General features: G+C 36.2%; 1 protein-coding gene across 1 annotated transcript; it reads left to right on the top strand.

Annotated features, from left to right (window-relative positions):
* The first annotated feature begins 654 nt into the window (after positions 1-654).
* Positions 655-4,088, top strand: ZNF518B (zinc finger protein 518B). The gene has a single exon (XM_009698915.1). The coding sequence runs from the start codon at positions 855-857 to the stop codon at positions 4,086-4,088; it is 3,234 nt and encodes a 1,077-aa protein (XP_009697217.1). The 5' UTR covers positions 655-854.
* The last annotated feature ends 10,186 nt before the right edge of the window (positions 4,089-14,274 follow it).

The following is a 14,274-nucleotide window of genomic DNA, read 5'->3' on the forward strand; positions in this document are numbered from 1 at the left end:
TTCAGAACATGTGAAGTATAAATTACATCTTGTTACGAATTAGTGTTCAAGACTGTTTGGATCCAAAACATTGGCACTGATTAGAAAAGAACTTCCTTCTGTACTTCAGGAATTACTATGCTAACTTAAAAATCCGTGTATTTAAAAACAAACTCATTGTTGCATGTTTCTACTAACCATTGTAGTCACTCTCCTTTTTCCTGCTGGGATTCAACAAATGAGTGGCCCTTGTGGTATTGCATAATATCTTTTCCTGAGTTAAGGGCTGTACATTAACTGAAATCATGTCTGCTGCTGAGTTCTGTTACCAAGTGTCTGTCTGTCTTGTTAGGCTTATAAATACGTTTCTTGCATGTAAAATTTTTCATGACATGGAAGAAATAGCATGGGTTCTTTAGGTTTTGGTGCATAGCAGATACTTTTATGAATTTATGAACAGTTTGAATAAGAGAAAATGTTAAAAGATTATTTGATTGGATATGTTTTGCTTAGAGTTAATGGTTGTATGTGCAGAATACCATCAGTGGTATGTTAACAGACTTGCACTCTGTAATTCAGCTGTAGTCCACTGATAATTCAATTATTAGTTCATTGTATTTCAGTGATCAGCGAATCGTAACTGACTTAATCTTCTGCTTTTTATTCTTTAGTGCTGCAAGTTGATTGAATAAAATTAAGAACATGGAATATAATATGGATGCAGTTGCTTGAGCACCATTTCTTCCAAAGTTGTATGTTCTCCAGATCGGTGGCCTGAATGATTGACTGATAGGCAGCATATACAAGACTAATACCAAGAAAACGTTCTGTCTGTTGCTGCTGTGTTTGACAAAACTGATGCAGAGTCTTCTGAAATGCAGTTGAAAAAAATGAGGGAAATTTTACCAAGATTGTACCCTGGCCAAGTTAGTGATAAAAATAATTCCTTAACTACATCCCCAAAGCAATCTTCTGAGGATAAAACAAATCCATCAAATGAGGATGATGACCAAAACTGCTGTTACCAAGGCACTGAGGCTGAGAACAATAAGTTGTCACTGATAAGCTGTATAAAATGCAGAAGCATTCAGAAAATGTCAATGCAAGATATAGAAAAGCATAAGAAGCTCGGGTGGACTGAAGACAAAAATTTTGTCTGCAAGAAGTGCAGTCATGTTACACCACCAGCTTTCCATTTTGTTCCTGAGGGTGCCAATGCTGTAGACTTTGAAAAACGTGAAAAAAAATCTGCAAGTAAAACCCAGAAAACATTTAAAGTTAAAAACTTTCTGCCAGGTAAATACTACTGTGATAAATGTAGATTTTCAACAAAGGATCCCTTACAGTATAAAAAGCATGTAGGTCAACATGAAGAAATTAAATTTATTTGTTCCCACTGTAGTTACATATCCTACACCAAAGGAGAATTCCAGAGGCATTTGGTGAAACACACTGGAACTTTTCCGTATCAGTGTGAATACTGTGAATACGGTGCTGTTAGACATGACTATATAGTAAAACATACGAGAAGAGTACATGGAACACCCACAAAACGGCTGTCAAGTACTATCATAAACCACAAGCAAAAGAAGCCGAGACAAAGCACTTTATTTGAAAAGCAGAAATATGCTAAAATTCCTTTTCAGAATGAACTTTCAAATTCGTCTTCCAATATGGTTTGTGAGATTCCAGGTAAAGCAACTAGAACAATCTATTTGTCTCATGATGTAGAATGTAGCATAAACACAGCATCAGTCCAGAATAAAACAATATTGGAGCCATCTGAAATAAGCGTATGTGAGAATCAAAGTGTGGAAGTTGAGGTTTATTCTCCAAAAATGGAGCCTTTACAACCTGGGATGCCTTTAACAGTAATTGCACCGTCTGAACTTGTAGTTCCTTCTAACTGTTTAGCTCAGATAGTAGAGATTAAAATAGTGAATGGAGCACAACAGCTGGTTCTTAAGCTAATTCCTATGAAAGAAGCAACTTACAAACCTATGAACAATGCTGAAGAGGAACTTCAGAATCAAGGTATAGAACGATCTGCAGAAAGAAAAAAAACATCTTCTGTGTCTCAAAATGAGTTACTAACCATGGAAGTGAATGTAGACAAATTATCCAATGTTAGTAACCAGCTTAATTTGGATAGTACATATGACAAGAATTTGGAATGTTTTTCTGATCCTCAACTCTCAGACTGTAGCTCTGTATCTGTACAGAGGGAAGATGCATCAAAATTATGCTTTCATTTGGTGAAAGGTATTGATGTCCATTCAGGTGTTATAGAACTTTGTTCTCCATCTCTGGTGATGAATAATACTGAAAAAAAAAGTGATCTTAAATCCTCAAGGTGGGAAGTAGATGGAAAAAATAACTTACATTATGACTTGTATTGTTATGAAGAAGGTGTGGATATACCCCCTCCAAAATCTGCTGCTATTTCTGAAGATAAAAGTTCCAAGAACATTCCTGTAGAGGCTGCTCAGGAGGGCAAAAATTCTTCTGCAATCCTTAAACTAAAGGATACATTGCTACTAAAGAGGGATGACAAAGAATGTAGGAGTCTGTCAGTGAGCTCTACAGAAACACATTTAGCTGGTAAAGGTTTTGATAAAAAATCTGTTACATCTTCTGGAGCAGGAAAAAACTTTCATGTCACTAAAACTACACCTTGTGAGGACATGACTTTTGGCTGTAGCAAAGTAAAGAGAGCTGAAACCGCAAGTCAAAAGAACAGTTGTCTTCTGGATCCATCAGAACTACAGAAGATGGAAAATAAAGACAATCCTTTTGAGGGACCTGTTATTTCATCTGTATTTTCTCTTAGCTCTGGGGCTGAAAATGTTCCAGAGGGTGTCAGATGGGATGACACAAGATGCAATAAGAAGTCAGCAGCATTGCTGTGTAGAAAGATTGCTCAGCTCATGTCTGCTGCTGAATCTAACATGAAAACCATGCCTTTGAGATGTCAGACTTCTAGTAAAAAGGTGCTTTTCCCTCAGGAAAATTCAGCAGGTGGCAAGAGAATTGTTCCTCCCACTGAAGTGGAACAGTCTGCATCTTTGCCTCAAGGGCATGGTGGAAACAGTGTGATCAGTAGCGAAGAACACAGTAAAGATCGGTTGCTTACATTTGCAAGAACATCTAAAATCAGAGTAACTAAAAATTCCCATGTTGCTACTCCAGTGTTTATTCCCAAAGGGACAATGCTGAGAGTGCTAAATGCTACTAGCAGTCAAAACTCAAATGGAATAGAAAACAGGAGTGAAACATCAGCTCCTTCTGAGCATTGCAATGAAATGTTTCTGCCTCGCCCGGTTCCTGTCAGTGTTTCTGAGACACTTAGTAATTTGCCATGTTTGCCTAATCAGAGTGAACCAAATGCTGAGTCCCGAAGTATATCACTCAGGCAAAGACCAAAGCGAGAGGCAAGTGTTAAAAATAATAGCAAACAAACTGGTGTACCATTTCGGAAAAGCAGTGATGTGAGTAAGCAAAGCAAACCCTATTCAAAAAGTCAGCTAGGTCCCAAAAATAAGGCAAAGCAAGCAAGCTTCAGGGAGCTTCCTAAGAGGAAAACAAGAACTCAGTCGGAAACAAGTTCAAGTTCTGACATGTCGTATCTGTTGACAGCAAGACGTCTTCGGCTTGTTCCTCTGAGAATGGATCAGTTGATCAAATGCCCTCGTCGTAACCAGCCAGTTGTGGTACTAAACCACCCTGACGTTGACTCACCAGAGATAATTAATGTCATGAAGACTATCAACAAGTATAAAGGTCAAGTCCTGAAAGTAGTTCTATCAGAAAGGACAAGTAGTTGTCTTGGTGTCAAACGTTATCGAAAGCGTCTTACTCTTCAGAATGTTGAGACAGGAAACCAAGCGAAAAAGCAGAGTATGCTAAAAATGAAACTAAAAAAGACCCATAAAAACAACTACCAGGTGGTAGAAGCTTCACCAGCTGAAACACTTCAATGTCTGTTTAAGTGTTGGTTTTGTGGAAGAGTATATATGGACCAAGAAGAATGGATAAGTCATGGACAGAGGCACTTAATAGAGGCAACCAAGGGTTGGGATGTTCTTTCTCTTCCAGCAAAAAAGCATTAAGTGAGAGACTAGGAGAGGTTTCCCCTCTTATTTTTAATGACTGCCACTAAGTTGCTTGGAAAGGAAGATGGAAATAATGTCTTTATTTTGCCAAAAGGTCTCTACTGTTAGCGAAGTGCAAGAAGAGAGGAGAGTTACAGAGATACAGAGAAGCCGATAGTGAGGCTTAGGCACTACTTTGCACTCTCATGTTTGAAATTTGTATTGGAGGTCAACTTCATCTGTTCATTAGGAGACATTTGAAAAAGATTTGCTATGCAAACATCTTTCTGGTTACCATTCTCTGTACTAGGATACTGTGCTGTAACTGGTTTGTGCTAGGTCTGTATGGATTAAAATCTTCGATGGTGAGGTCTTTGTAAATGTAACAGGGTTTAGTTTGCTTTATTACAGCATGGTGTTTCAGAGATTGAGTAATACATATACTGAAGAGCACCTTTGATCCTCTGTGGGCAGCAAGTGTATATGGTAGGTTTTAGTGGCAAATTAAGCACCACACATAAAAAGTAAAACTTAAATGCAAGTACTCTGTTTCAGTGAAACAAAAACACTTCTACTGACTTCAGAGGCGATACAAGGGTGTAAATGAAGAACATCTATGGGGTCAGAGTTACTGCCACTAGGTCAGATAGCACTAAAAGTTTAATTTTGTTTAGTACTTTAGTCTTTACCTAGCCTGTATTTTATAGATGTGAAAGAGTAGAACACTGTCAGCTTTCTGTACCATCTTTGTTCTGAACAGGCAGAGCTGGAGATATCACCAGGCTTGGACTGATAGGAGGGAGCAGCTTTTCTCTGTATGGTCTCAAGGCTGTTCTGAAATCTAAGGAAGTAATAGCCAAACATAAAACCTCTACCACGATGTGTGTGTAGCCTGACATAAACACGTTTGTGGAATTGGGCATTTGGTTAGAACTCTAGTTGGTGAGTTAATGCTTATTTACAGGGGGAACTTGCTGAAGATGAAGACTTTTCAAAACAAAAAACCATGTTGCGCAGCTTTTACATTGACAGTGTTGAACCAGATTTTCAGTGCAATCTTTCATCCTTCTTAATCTTAAGAGTTTGGATTATGTTAGAATATATTTTTTGTAGACCTCAGTTCATACAAGCATGTGCCTAGTTACGTATGTACGTCTAACGTGTATCTACTGACTTCAGTGCAGTGTAAACATTGCTCGGTTGCTTAAACACTTTCCTAAATCAGGGCCAAATTTCAAGCTTTTAGTGAAGAAGAGGGATGGATGATACTGAAGTCTAATGTTTCTGTACACGGACAATAGATGTTCTTCTTCATCTTGTTAATTTGAAATAATTTTAAAATCATGCAGAATGAACTATATTGAAGCACATATTTACAATTAAAATCACTTCTTACGTTTTTACAGGTAAGAAAATCAATACTGACTCTAATGCTGGATGTGTGTTCTATGTTTGAACTGGAACTATTCTTGAAACAATGGTAGTCCCTAACTCTTTTCACTGTTGGTGCATTTTTGTAAACAGTTTAAGCTGGGAATATTTTTTATATACTCCAGCATATTACACCTTGTTTTAATAAAGTATGTATCATATCTGCATTGAAATGTAAATATTTTAATACTCTATCTGTCTGAGGCTTATTTTCAAACCAGTTAAAACATTGCTTTCCAATAATTTTGCAATACAGTGTTAAAATCCTTCAAATAGTTGGTGCTTTAAGTCAGATCTTTTTCATCATATACACATGGAAATTTTTTGTATCATTTGTATCAGACTAACCTATTCCACAGAACAAACTTCCTTTTGTCTGTTTTGTCAGTATTAAAGAAATGACAGTTCTCATTTTGTATTCAAATGGAATTATATTTTTTTAGATGGGTACACTAGAGGGATTTTTTTCACTTCATATATTTTGATGCCAAACCTAACAGTACTATTTGCATTTTTGATTGCGAAAATAGCTTCCATTTTAAAATTCTGGCATATCACATGTAATAAATATTGAAATTGTTACCGTAAGAAAAAAACATGGTTGAAATTCCTCCTTTGTTTTAATGCCTTCAGACCAGGTTGCTGTTTGAATTAGTTTTGTTTCTGTAGAGGCTACTAAATAAATAGTTTTGAATTTGCTTTGTAAGAGTTGTCACTGTTAAAATGAGAACATTCCTCATGAAAGCTGTACTGGGGGGGATGAGGGAAGTGTTGCTGCTCAGCTTTATAAACTCTAGGTGGTTTAAGTAGACTAGTAATGTTTGTATTTTGTAAGCAAGTTTAGTGTTTTAATAAACATCTGCAAAGCTTTGTATGTCAGTGCCATAATCTGCCATCTAAATTGTTAAAGTGTATTTTTTTCATGGGTTTAATTTGGAAAATATTTTTTTTGTTTTAACATGAAAACCTTTTGTAAGTTAAATTGTATGGTGGGTGTGAAACTCTTAAAGCAGATTACATCATGCCTCTTCCGTTTTGAGCTCTGCCAAACTACTTAGCAGCTTCTGTTTTGTTAATTTTTGTTCTTATTAGATAATGTCATCATCATTTCCTTCAAGTTTAACAGTCTCAGTGGTTTGAAAGAAAGACTTATAATGAATGTTCTCTTGCATTTTGATGCAGCATTGAGAAATAAAAAGGTTGCAAGGAAATAACAACCACCTGCCAAATTTTTTTAGAGCTAGTCTGTGCCACTACATACTACATCATAAATTGGTTTGGAATGTCATGTTTTGGGCTTGAATGTTTTTATTCTTCTTGTTTCTATTCTGTAAGGATAAAGTAACTGAGGTTTGCTCTTGGTATATTCCAGTTACCTAGTCAAACTTCTGAGTGTACTTAGAAAGGAAGATTATGGATGTTTGTAGAAAAATACTGAAGTTTGCCTTTCATCTTTATAATGAATTTAGTTAAGCCTTCCAGAACTCAAATTATATGAATAAATATTACCGTATTTTTTGCTGGAAGAATATCACGTTCTTGTCGTCTTTGATACACACTGGAACATGTTTTCTTGCTGAGTTTGAAGCACATCTACTGTTCTACTGATGATTTTTATCTCTATATTTGCACATGGTATGAATTCAAAGGGACTGTTTGCGTAATGGTCCTACTATTTAAGTGTTTGAAGGCTCAGATATGAAATACAAGTATCTGCTACTTAAGCTAAAGAATTAGTGTTAGTTAGGTAATGGAATTTACATAATTAAAGCTAGCTTTGTAATCAGCTGCAGTACCTATGAGCATCTGCTGACACCCACTGACTTCAGTGGCTGCTGAGCACAGCTTGTTTTGTGCAAACACATATGCACACAAAATGAAATTGTCAAACAGTGAGTACTCAGATAAACAGCATTTCACATGTATTTTTAAAAGCAAGAATATTTTTGTATGACTGTAGTATGCTTTATTGGGTTTTGCCACTAACAGATTCAGTGACATTTTGGTAAGAAAGATTGAATTTGTTTTTTGTCTTGTGTTAGAAGGTAGAGTGCGAGATAAACAAATCGCTCAATCATTGTTAAGCTATCAGAAGTCAGTTTCTCTTAACACTTCCTGTGAATTAATACAATGGCATATACTGTACCTGTATCCTCAAAGTTAAATGAAAGGAATCAAAAAATGGAGTAGAACTGTATTCTTAGCTGGAGAGTTTTTTAGTGGAGCATTTGGAATGCTTCATAATATTATCATAGAATCACAGAATCATAGAATCATTTGGGCTGGAAGGGACCTTTAGAGGTCATCTAGTCCAACCCCCCTGCGGTCAGCAGGGACATCTCCAACTAGATAAGGTTGCTTCACTCAAAGGCTAATCTGATTTTTGAAACATTTAAATACTTGTTCTGTTTACATCTGTACAAACAAATCTGTGACGTTAAGGCAGAAAACATCTTTTGCGTGACTTGAATGGATAGGTAAGGTAGCATTGTTCTCTCTGGATTCCTGATTTATCCTTTCCATCAATGAGTGTGATGGGAACATATTTGTAGAAGTCAATGATCTCTTTCACAGAATTAAATTTCTGGGAAGGAAGAAAAAATTGTAATCAGTGACTGAAAATTAAATTGCTAGATTGTTTTATCTATGCCATTAAAAGACTTGCAAATGACAGCATTAGAAAAAGGTAATATTTTGCATAGAATTATGATTAGATTAGATTGAAGCAATCATAAAAGGAAAAGCACCAGATTTTAATCGTCTTACTTCCTTTGTGTCTCTCTCTCCTGTGTAGGAGAAAGCAGCTGGGGAGCATATCTAAGCCCTGAGAATGCAGTATCACCTGTAAAATTTTGTAATGCCAGATGTGATCATGGATTTTTAAAAGATGGTGCAGCTATAAATCATTACTAACTTTACCCTGTCAAAAGTTACACTTAATTAGCAGTACATAGTACTTTATACTGGAAGTTTCTTTGTACCCTTTAAGATGTACTTTTTTTTTCCCCATTCAGTTTACTGAGAAAGTTGCTATAAAAGCCCTTTAAAGTATGGGTCTCAGCAGAGTTTTAGTCTTGTTCTCTGGTGTTCAAAACAATGACATCCTTCAAGCCTGTTCATAAAATTATAAAGGTATGGTTTGAACTGATCTGATCAAACAGCAATGGAAAGCTATCCAAGGTATTTATCCTCATCTGTCCTGGTGGGAGTCTGTTAATCCTGCCATTCCAAGGTTTAGCAGTCCTAAATAATTCTCTTCCCTGTGTGTAACTTCTAGGGTCTCATTAAATCACTAAGCTGTCAACACACCATTGTTTCTCCTCATGAGCTATTCTTTGGACTCATTGATATTAAATCACTAGAACTGTACACAGTAATGCAAGCTTACTGTGACATTAATACCTATACTGTATCTATATTCTATCACATTTACTCTAAGCATGGGCATTCACTGTATACGTGATGGAATCTCATAGTAGTCTCTGTCATCTCCACCTGATCCACACCTAGTTAATAAGAAAATTTGATTAAATCTGTAATTTGGTGAAACTGTTCCTGTGTTATTTTAAGATGAAAATTATTTGCTCTCAAAGCCAGTGTGCTATTTTTTTAAAGTTTTGTTTTGATAATTTTTACTTGTATACATTTGTTCTGCTTTGCTGTTTTGTCTTTGCCTTATGTTCAAGGTCATTGTTGGTAGTAGAAATTAGGCAAAACTGTGGTTTGTATTTCATGTCATACCAAAGTAATCTTAACGTTTTTCATTCTAAACTTACTCTTTATCAGCACCTGTTTTGTAATGTTTTTTTTGTTGGTTGGAAAGTTAAAAACTGTTACTGTAATTGTTCATCTGCTTTGGAAATTTAACTTGGCTTCACTTGGTTAATGTCACATTATTCATCACTGTACCTTTAAGCTGTAGCTCTTTGGTAATGAGGGAAGAATGTCTCAGATGTTACTTACATATTTTTCCTATTTTATTTCATCCTGTACTCTTATTTGATTAGCGAGATTTAAAATGTTAAGCTCCGAGTCTCTTCATGGCTGCCAGAACATGAAGTTGACTTAGACACCATAGCAATGAGCACTCATGGTCCAGAATTTTATGTCTTCAGCTCTTTTAATGGAACCCTACACTTTGTTAGGCATAAAGACACCTAAAGACATAAAGATGAAGAAAATTCAATGCTTCAGATTTGTTTATTTCCCTTCATTGTATGAAAAGACTCAAACCGATCTCTGCTGTCATAAGAATGTCCTGTCTGCTGGTCTCCAGACTGTTCTGGGGAGATAAGAATAGGGTCTCAAGGATTGCTCGTGAAAGGTGTCGTTTTGAATTTCATTGGGTTGGTGGTAGGACTCTGGACTACGTCGCACATCCTGAATGAGAACAGTTCATCCTTGAACTATCATTTAAGCTGTGGACAAGATGTTTACCTTGTAAACATCTCTCAGTTGAAAGTATTCGCGTCCCCTGACAGGTGTTCACTGGACCCAATTTCCAGGCAGTACCTTTTGACATAATGCTGTCAGTGGAAAGCGTTGTGGAAGTGCTCCCTCATCTGCTCTGAGTCAGACCAGGGTAATGGCGGCTGAAGGTAGGTGGAGCTAATCCATTTGATTCACTTTGAGTTGAAATGATGTGACTTGTATGACTGATGGTTTGAAAATGAAAGTTAGCTGCAAATGGTGGCAGGGAGTGGTGAGGATGGAGAAAACATCTGTGGCCAGAACAGTGAGATCCAGAGATGCATGTTGGACCGTGCTTTAAGCTTCTGTGTAAAACAGGCCCTGAGTTGAAAAGGAGCCTACTTCTGCCTTTGATTTTTAGTTTTTGCATTGTGAGTTGAGCCTGGTCCTGCAGACATGCTAAAAGCATGTACTTTGCTTGTGGCAGATCTAGTTTTGCAAAGGAGATAAGAAAAATAAAAAAAATTTGTGTCATGGTCAGCTTTAAATGTGAGCAAGGTTTTGATTTCTTTGTCTTCAAAAGAACTATGTACATGAAAAGAAGCAGTGTTACAGGTATCTGGATTTTTAATATTGAAACTGACTGGAGTAGAGGAGGACAACAGCCAAGTAAAGGGTGCTCAGGACAGCGGTTTTGTATGTAAATGCCTAAATTTCATATATGTGCCACTTGGGGATCTGGTCCTTATAGCTTTATGTGATTTGGCCTTTAGTGAACTCAGTATATTAAATATGTATGTAGGTGTGAACATCTGTGGCTAAATTGCTAGCAAAAGATACAGCTCCACTAACAGAGTTAGCGGTGGGTTTTTTTTCCCCTCTACTTGTGTTCAGTGTATTCCAGCTTGATACTAATTTAGCTGCATGGAGCTTTGCTTACTTCTAACATAAACAAAAGTCTGATGATCAACACTTTTTTCCACCCCCTTACGGCCTTAGAGAGCTACATGAGAACTAATGATGGAAGCAGTCATGAAAGTTGAATTAAATACATTTAAAAAAACTGTTAATTGAAAATCTTCTTTGATGATACAAAATGTTAATGACTCGTCTACTTTATATGAAGAATCAAAAGTTGCAATGGGATAGGGAAAACTCTGAATAATTATATTTTTGTGTAAGGAAAACATACTTTTAATGGATGAAAATAGACTAATCCAAAAGTGAAAACATACTGCAGAAAATCTGTAAGACTGAACCTTTGAATAAAATCACCAACTGGGGAGAAATGTAATAGGTCTGCACCTGTTGGTTGCTGTTTAGGTTTCTTTCCCTTTGGCAGGTGAATAGGGAGTATTCAGCTAATCTAGATAAAGCAGCTGGTCTGTCTGCATTGCATACTGCGAAATGTGGTGTAACAAAGGGTTTCCCTGTAAAGGGACAAAGCGGAGTGCTCTGGAAAGCATTTTAAGAGGCATTGAAAAATTATAGTAGCAATTTTGCTGTAATTCACAGCCTTACAAATTGTTTTCACTCTCCTGAGATAAGAACCATAAGTGAGCTGCAGAAGTTGAGGTGACAGCTTTCAAGAAAGAGTATTTTTGGAGAATCCATTGAGACTGCCTGAGATGGAAGTAGCTCTTCTGAGCAAGGTTGGTGCCACTGCTTATTGGTTATTGCCCATGTGCTTTGTGCCCAGTTAATTCTGGTTTTGTGTCTGCTGCTCAGAATAACGCATAGAAGTAGGAGGCTGTCATCTCTGTGGCTCCCTGGTACTACACATAGCTGACTAGCAACACAATTCTGAAATTTTTCTGTTGTAGTTGGTCTACGGGAGGATTTCTGAGTTAGAGCGAAACAATACTCAGTATTAAAAAAGAAGGCCTAAGGTAACATGTCGTGATTACAGATTTGGCCTGGTAGAGTCAAGTCTTAAGATATACTGGTGGTCGTTAATTAGATGCTTGAAATCCTTATTCTGGAACTGTAACTTTCCACTTTGACTGCTGTCAGTCCAGACCCACTGTTTAAGATACGTACTTTCTGTGTACAAGTTGGAACAAACAACAAAGTCATCTATTTTGGTATTTCCTGAGGTGGGAGGGATTGTGTTCTCCTTCCTTTTAGTTCAGTAAAGATTGTTCATGTATTGTTTGGGTAATTTTCTAGTTGCCTTAATTGTTAAATCTGTTAAAGTGATGAAAATTTAGTTTTATATCTTTATTCTGTAGTGTACCATACACATACTACATTATCCTGTAGTGTACCATATTTCAGTTCCATTCCATTGTTTTAGTCAGTCATTGTTTCTAAACTGAGCCTTTTTTTATCAAGGCCATTACAGGAAGACTAAACAATGTAAAAATAATGGAAAACTAAACTTGCTTTCTCCTAAATCATAGTGAAACTCCAGGAAATTATCTGGGAGTTTCAATTCAGAAATGCAGCCAATGTTTCACAGAAGTCTGTTCGTTCACTACAGCAATGCGAGGATGATGGTACCGTGCAGTACAGTTCTTGATTTGTTCTACCCTTCTGCTTCCCAAACTGTTTCAGTGTGCTTGAACAATGAAAGGTATTTTTTCCCCTCATTATTAAACCAATGTTCCTGAAGAGCAACTTGCCAGTAAACCTTGCCCCTCATCTCTGAAAACTCGTGAATCCTATCCCACATTTTCTAATAAGAATCCAAATGTAAATCTTGGACCTGCTGCTTAAGTTAGCTTGGGTCAGTTTTGATTTCAGTTTCTTTTTAAGTCTATGTATAGAAAAGATAAGGTTTGAAAGTATTGACATGCATGAAAAGGAAATAATTGAAGATTCAGCTACAGAGGCTTTGCCGCTTCACCTTAGTTGGATTTCTGTCTGTTGTTTACATAGCTAATAACCCTCATAGTGGGCTGTTGCTTTGCTTTTTTGCTGTGCAGCTGAGCACTCTTTAAGTTTCTTATAATTTTTTTTGTGAGTACCACATCTTTATAGAGATGAGCTTCAGTTTTAATGTTTTTTTTTCTTGTGTGAAAGACATGCAGATATGTTATTTGTTATTTAACCATATAGGCAGAATACGAATTAGACTCTTATCATGGATATAATAGAATTTAATTCTGTAAAAAAATCTAAAGGGATTTTCTAATTGAAAATTACCATATCTTAAAGACTGATTTGTGGGGACCCACATGATTTAATTGCTTCTGAATATCCTTGACAACTTTTGTCCTATTTCCTCATTTTTTTAAAAAAAAAGATATTAATTCCCCTCTTGCTGTATGAGAGACAGACAGTAAGAGACATTATGCAGCAATAGCAGCAACAGGCTGTGCTGTCAAGTATGTGAAGTTGTATATATTTTAAAACATCTGTTTATATTATAACAAGTTAAAAAATATGCTAAAATAATATGTATACCTAGAAAGGGAGGACTTTTTTTTCCCCTTTACTTTGCAAGTGTTACTTAGAGTAGGTAGAAGTATTATAAGTACTTAAGAAATTTTCACACTGATTTAAATTGAATTTGAGCATGGTATGTAAAATTACATTTTAAATTACTATCTTGAAGTTGCTTGAAACTTTAAGACATACTTTAAGTGAGAGTGTTGTAAAAGAAACTTTAATGAAGCAGCAAGTTTGTTATCTGGGAGAATTTGTAACTAATCTTTAGTATTAAGAACTTGTGAAGTGCGACCTAAAAGCAATAGACTGTAACATTAGATGGTATTTTACTTACATCATCTCCTCTGAGCCCTGTTCCCAGTGCGTATTGTTGGCTGTCTTCCAGAAAACGTACTTTAATGTTGTATATTCTTCTTCCATAATAGACAACCAAAACATATGGTTCAGCATTTGATTTCTTTGAACAATCTCTAACCAAGAATGTCTCATCCTGTATGACACAGATTTAAATTATGGATTGTATGGTTAGTTCACAACAAAACATGTAAGCCATTGTGGACAGTTTACACACCTTTTCTCTGAGAGTTTACACCCCAGGTTTTGAGATAAATTATACTTACAGTGTTTTCCTGTAACAATGCCTTCTCTGCTTCATGGCGATCATATTCTCCAATGTACCATTCGTATTTGTTTAAATCCTTAATTTTAAGATAGCATAATCAGTGTATAGAAATTAACCACAGCTGGCAGAAGCAAAAACTGGTGGAAAGAGATTATATCTAATCTGCATTTAAAGCAAGTTTAGCACAGTTTATAAAAATAATTGTAATGCATCTATATCGAGAAGTCCTGTTCGGAAATAGGAATTGAGTTAGACATCTAAATTCTTATCTGTAGTTTCAAGAGGCCATACTGTACTGTTTTCAAGGGTGCTGAATACCCGCATCTTTCAGACTGTTTAACTTCTTGG

The sequence above is a fragment of the Cariama cristata genome, unplaced genomic scaffold (genome assembly GCF_000690535.1).
Source record: "Cariama cristata isolate BGI_N322 unplaced genomic scaffold, ASM69053v1 Scaffold46474, whole genome shotgun sequence".
Classification (NCBI taxonomy): Eukaryota; Metazoa; Chordata; class Aves; order Cariamiformes; family Cariamidae; genus Cariama; species Cariama cristata.

Bases quoted from the DNA above. Each gene is read 5' to 3' on its own strand.
- ZNF518B (XM_009698915.1), top strand. From the start codon at position 855: ATGCAGTTGAAAAAAATGAGGGAAATTTTACCAAGATTGTACCCTGGC.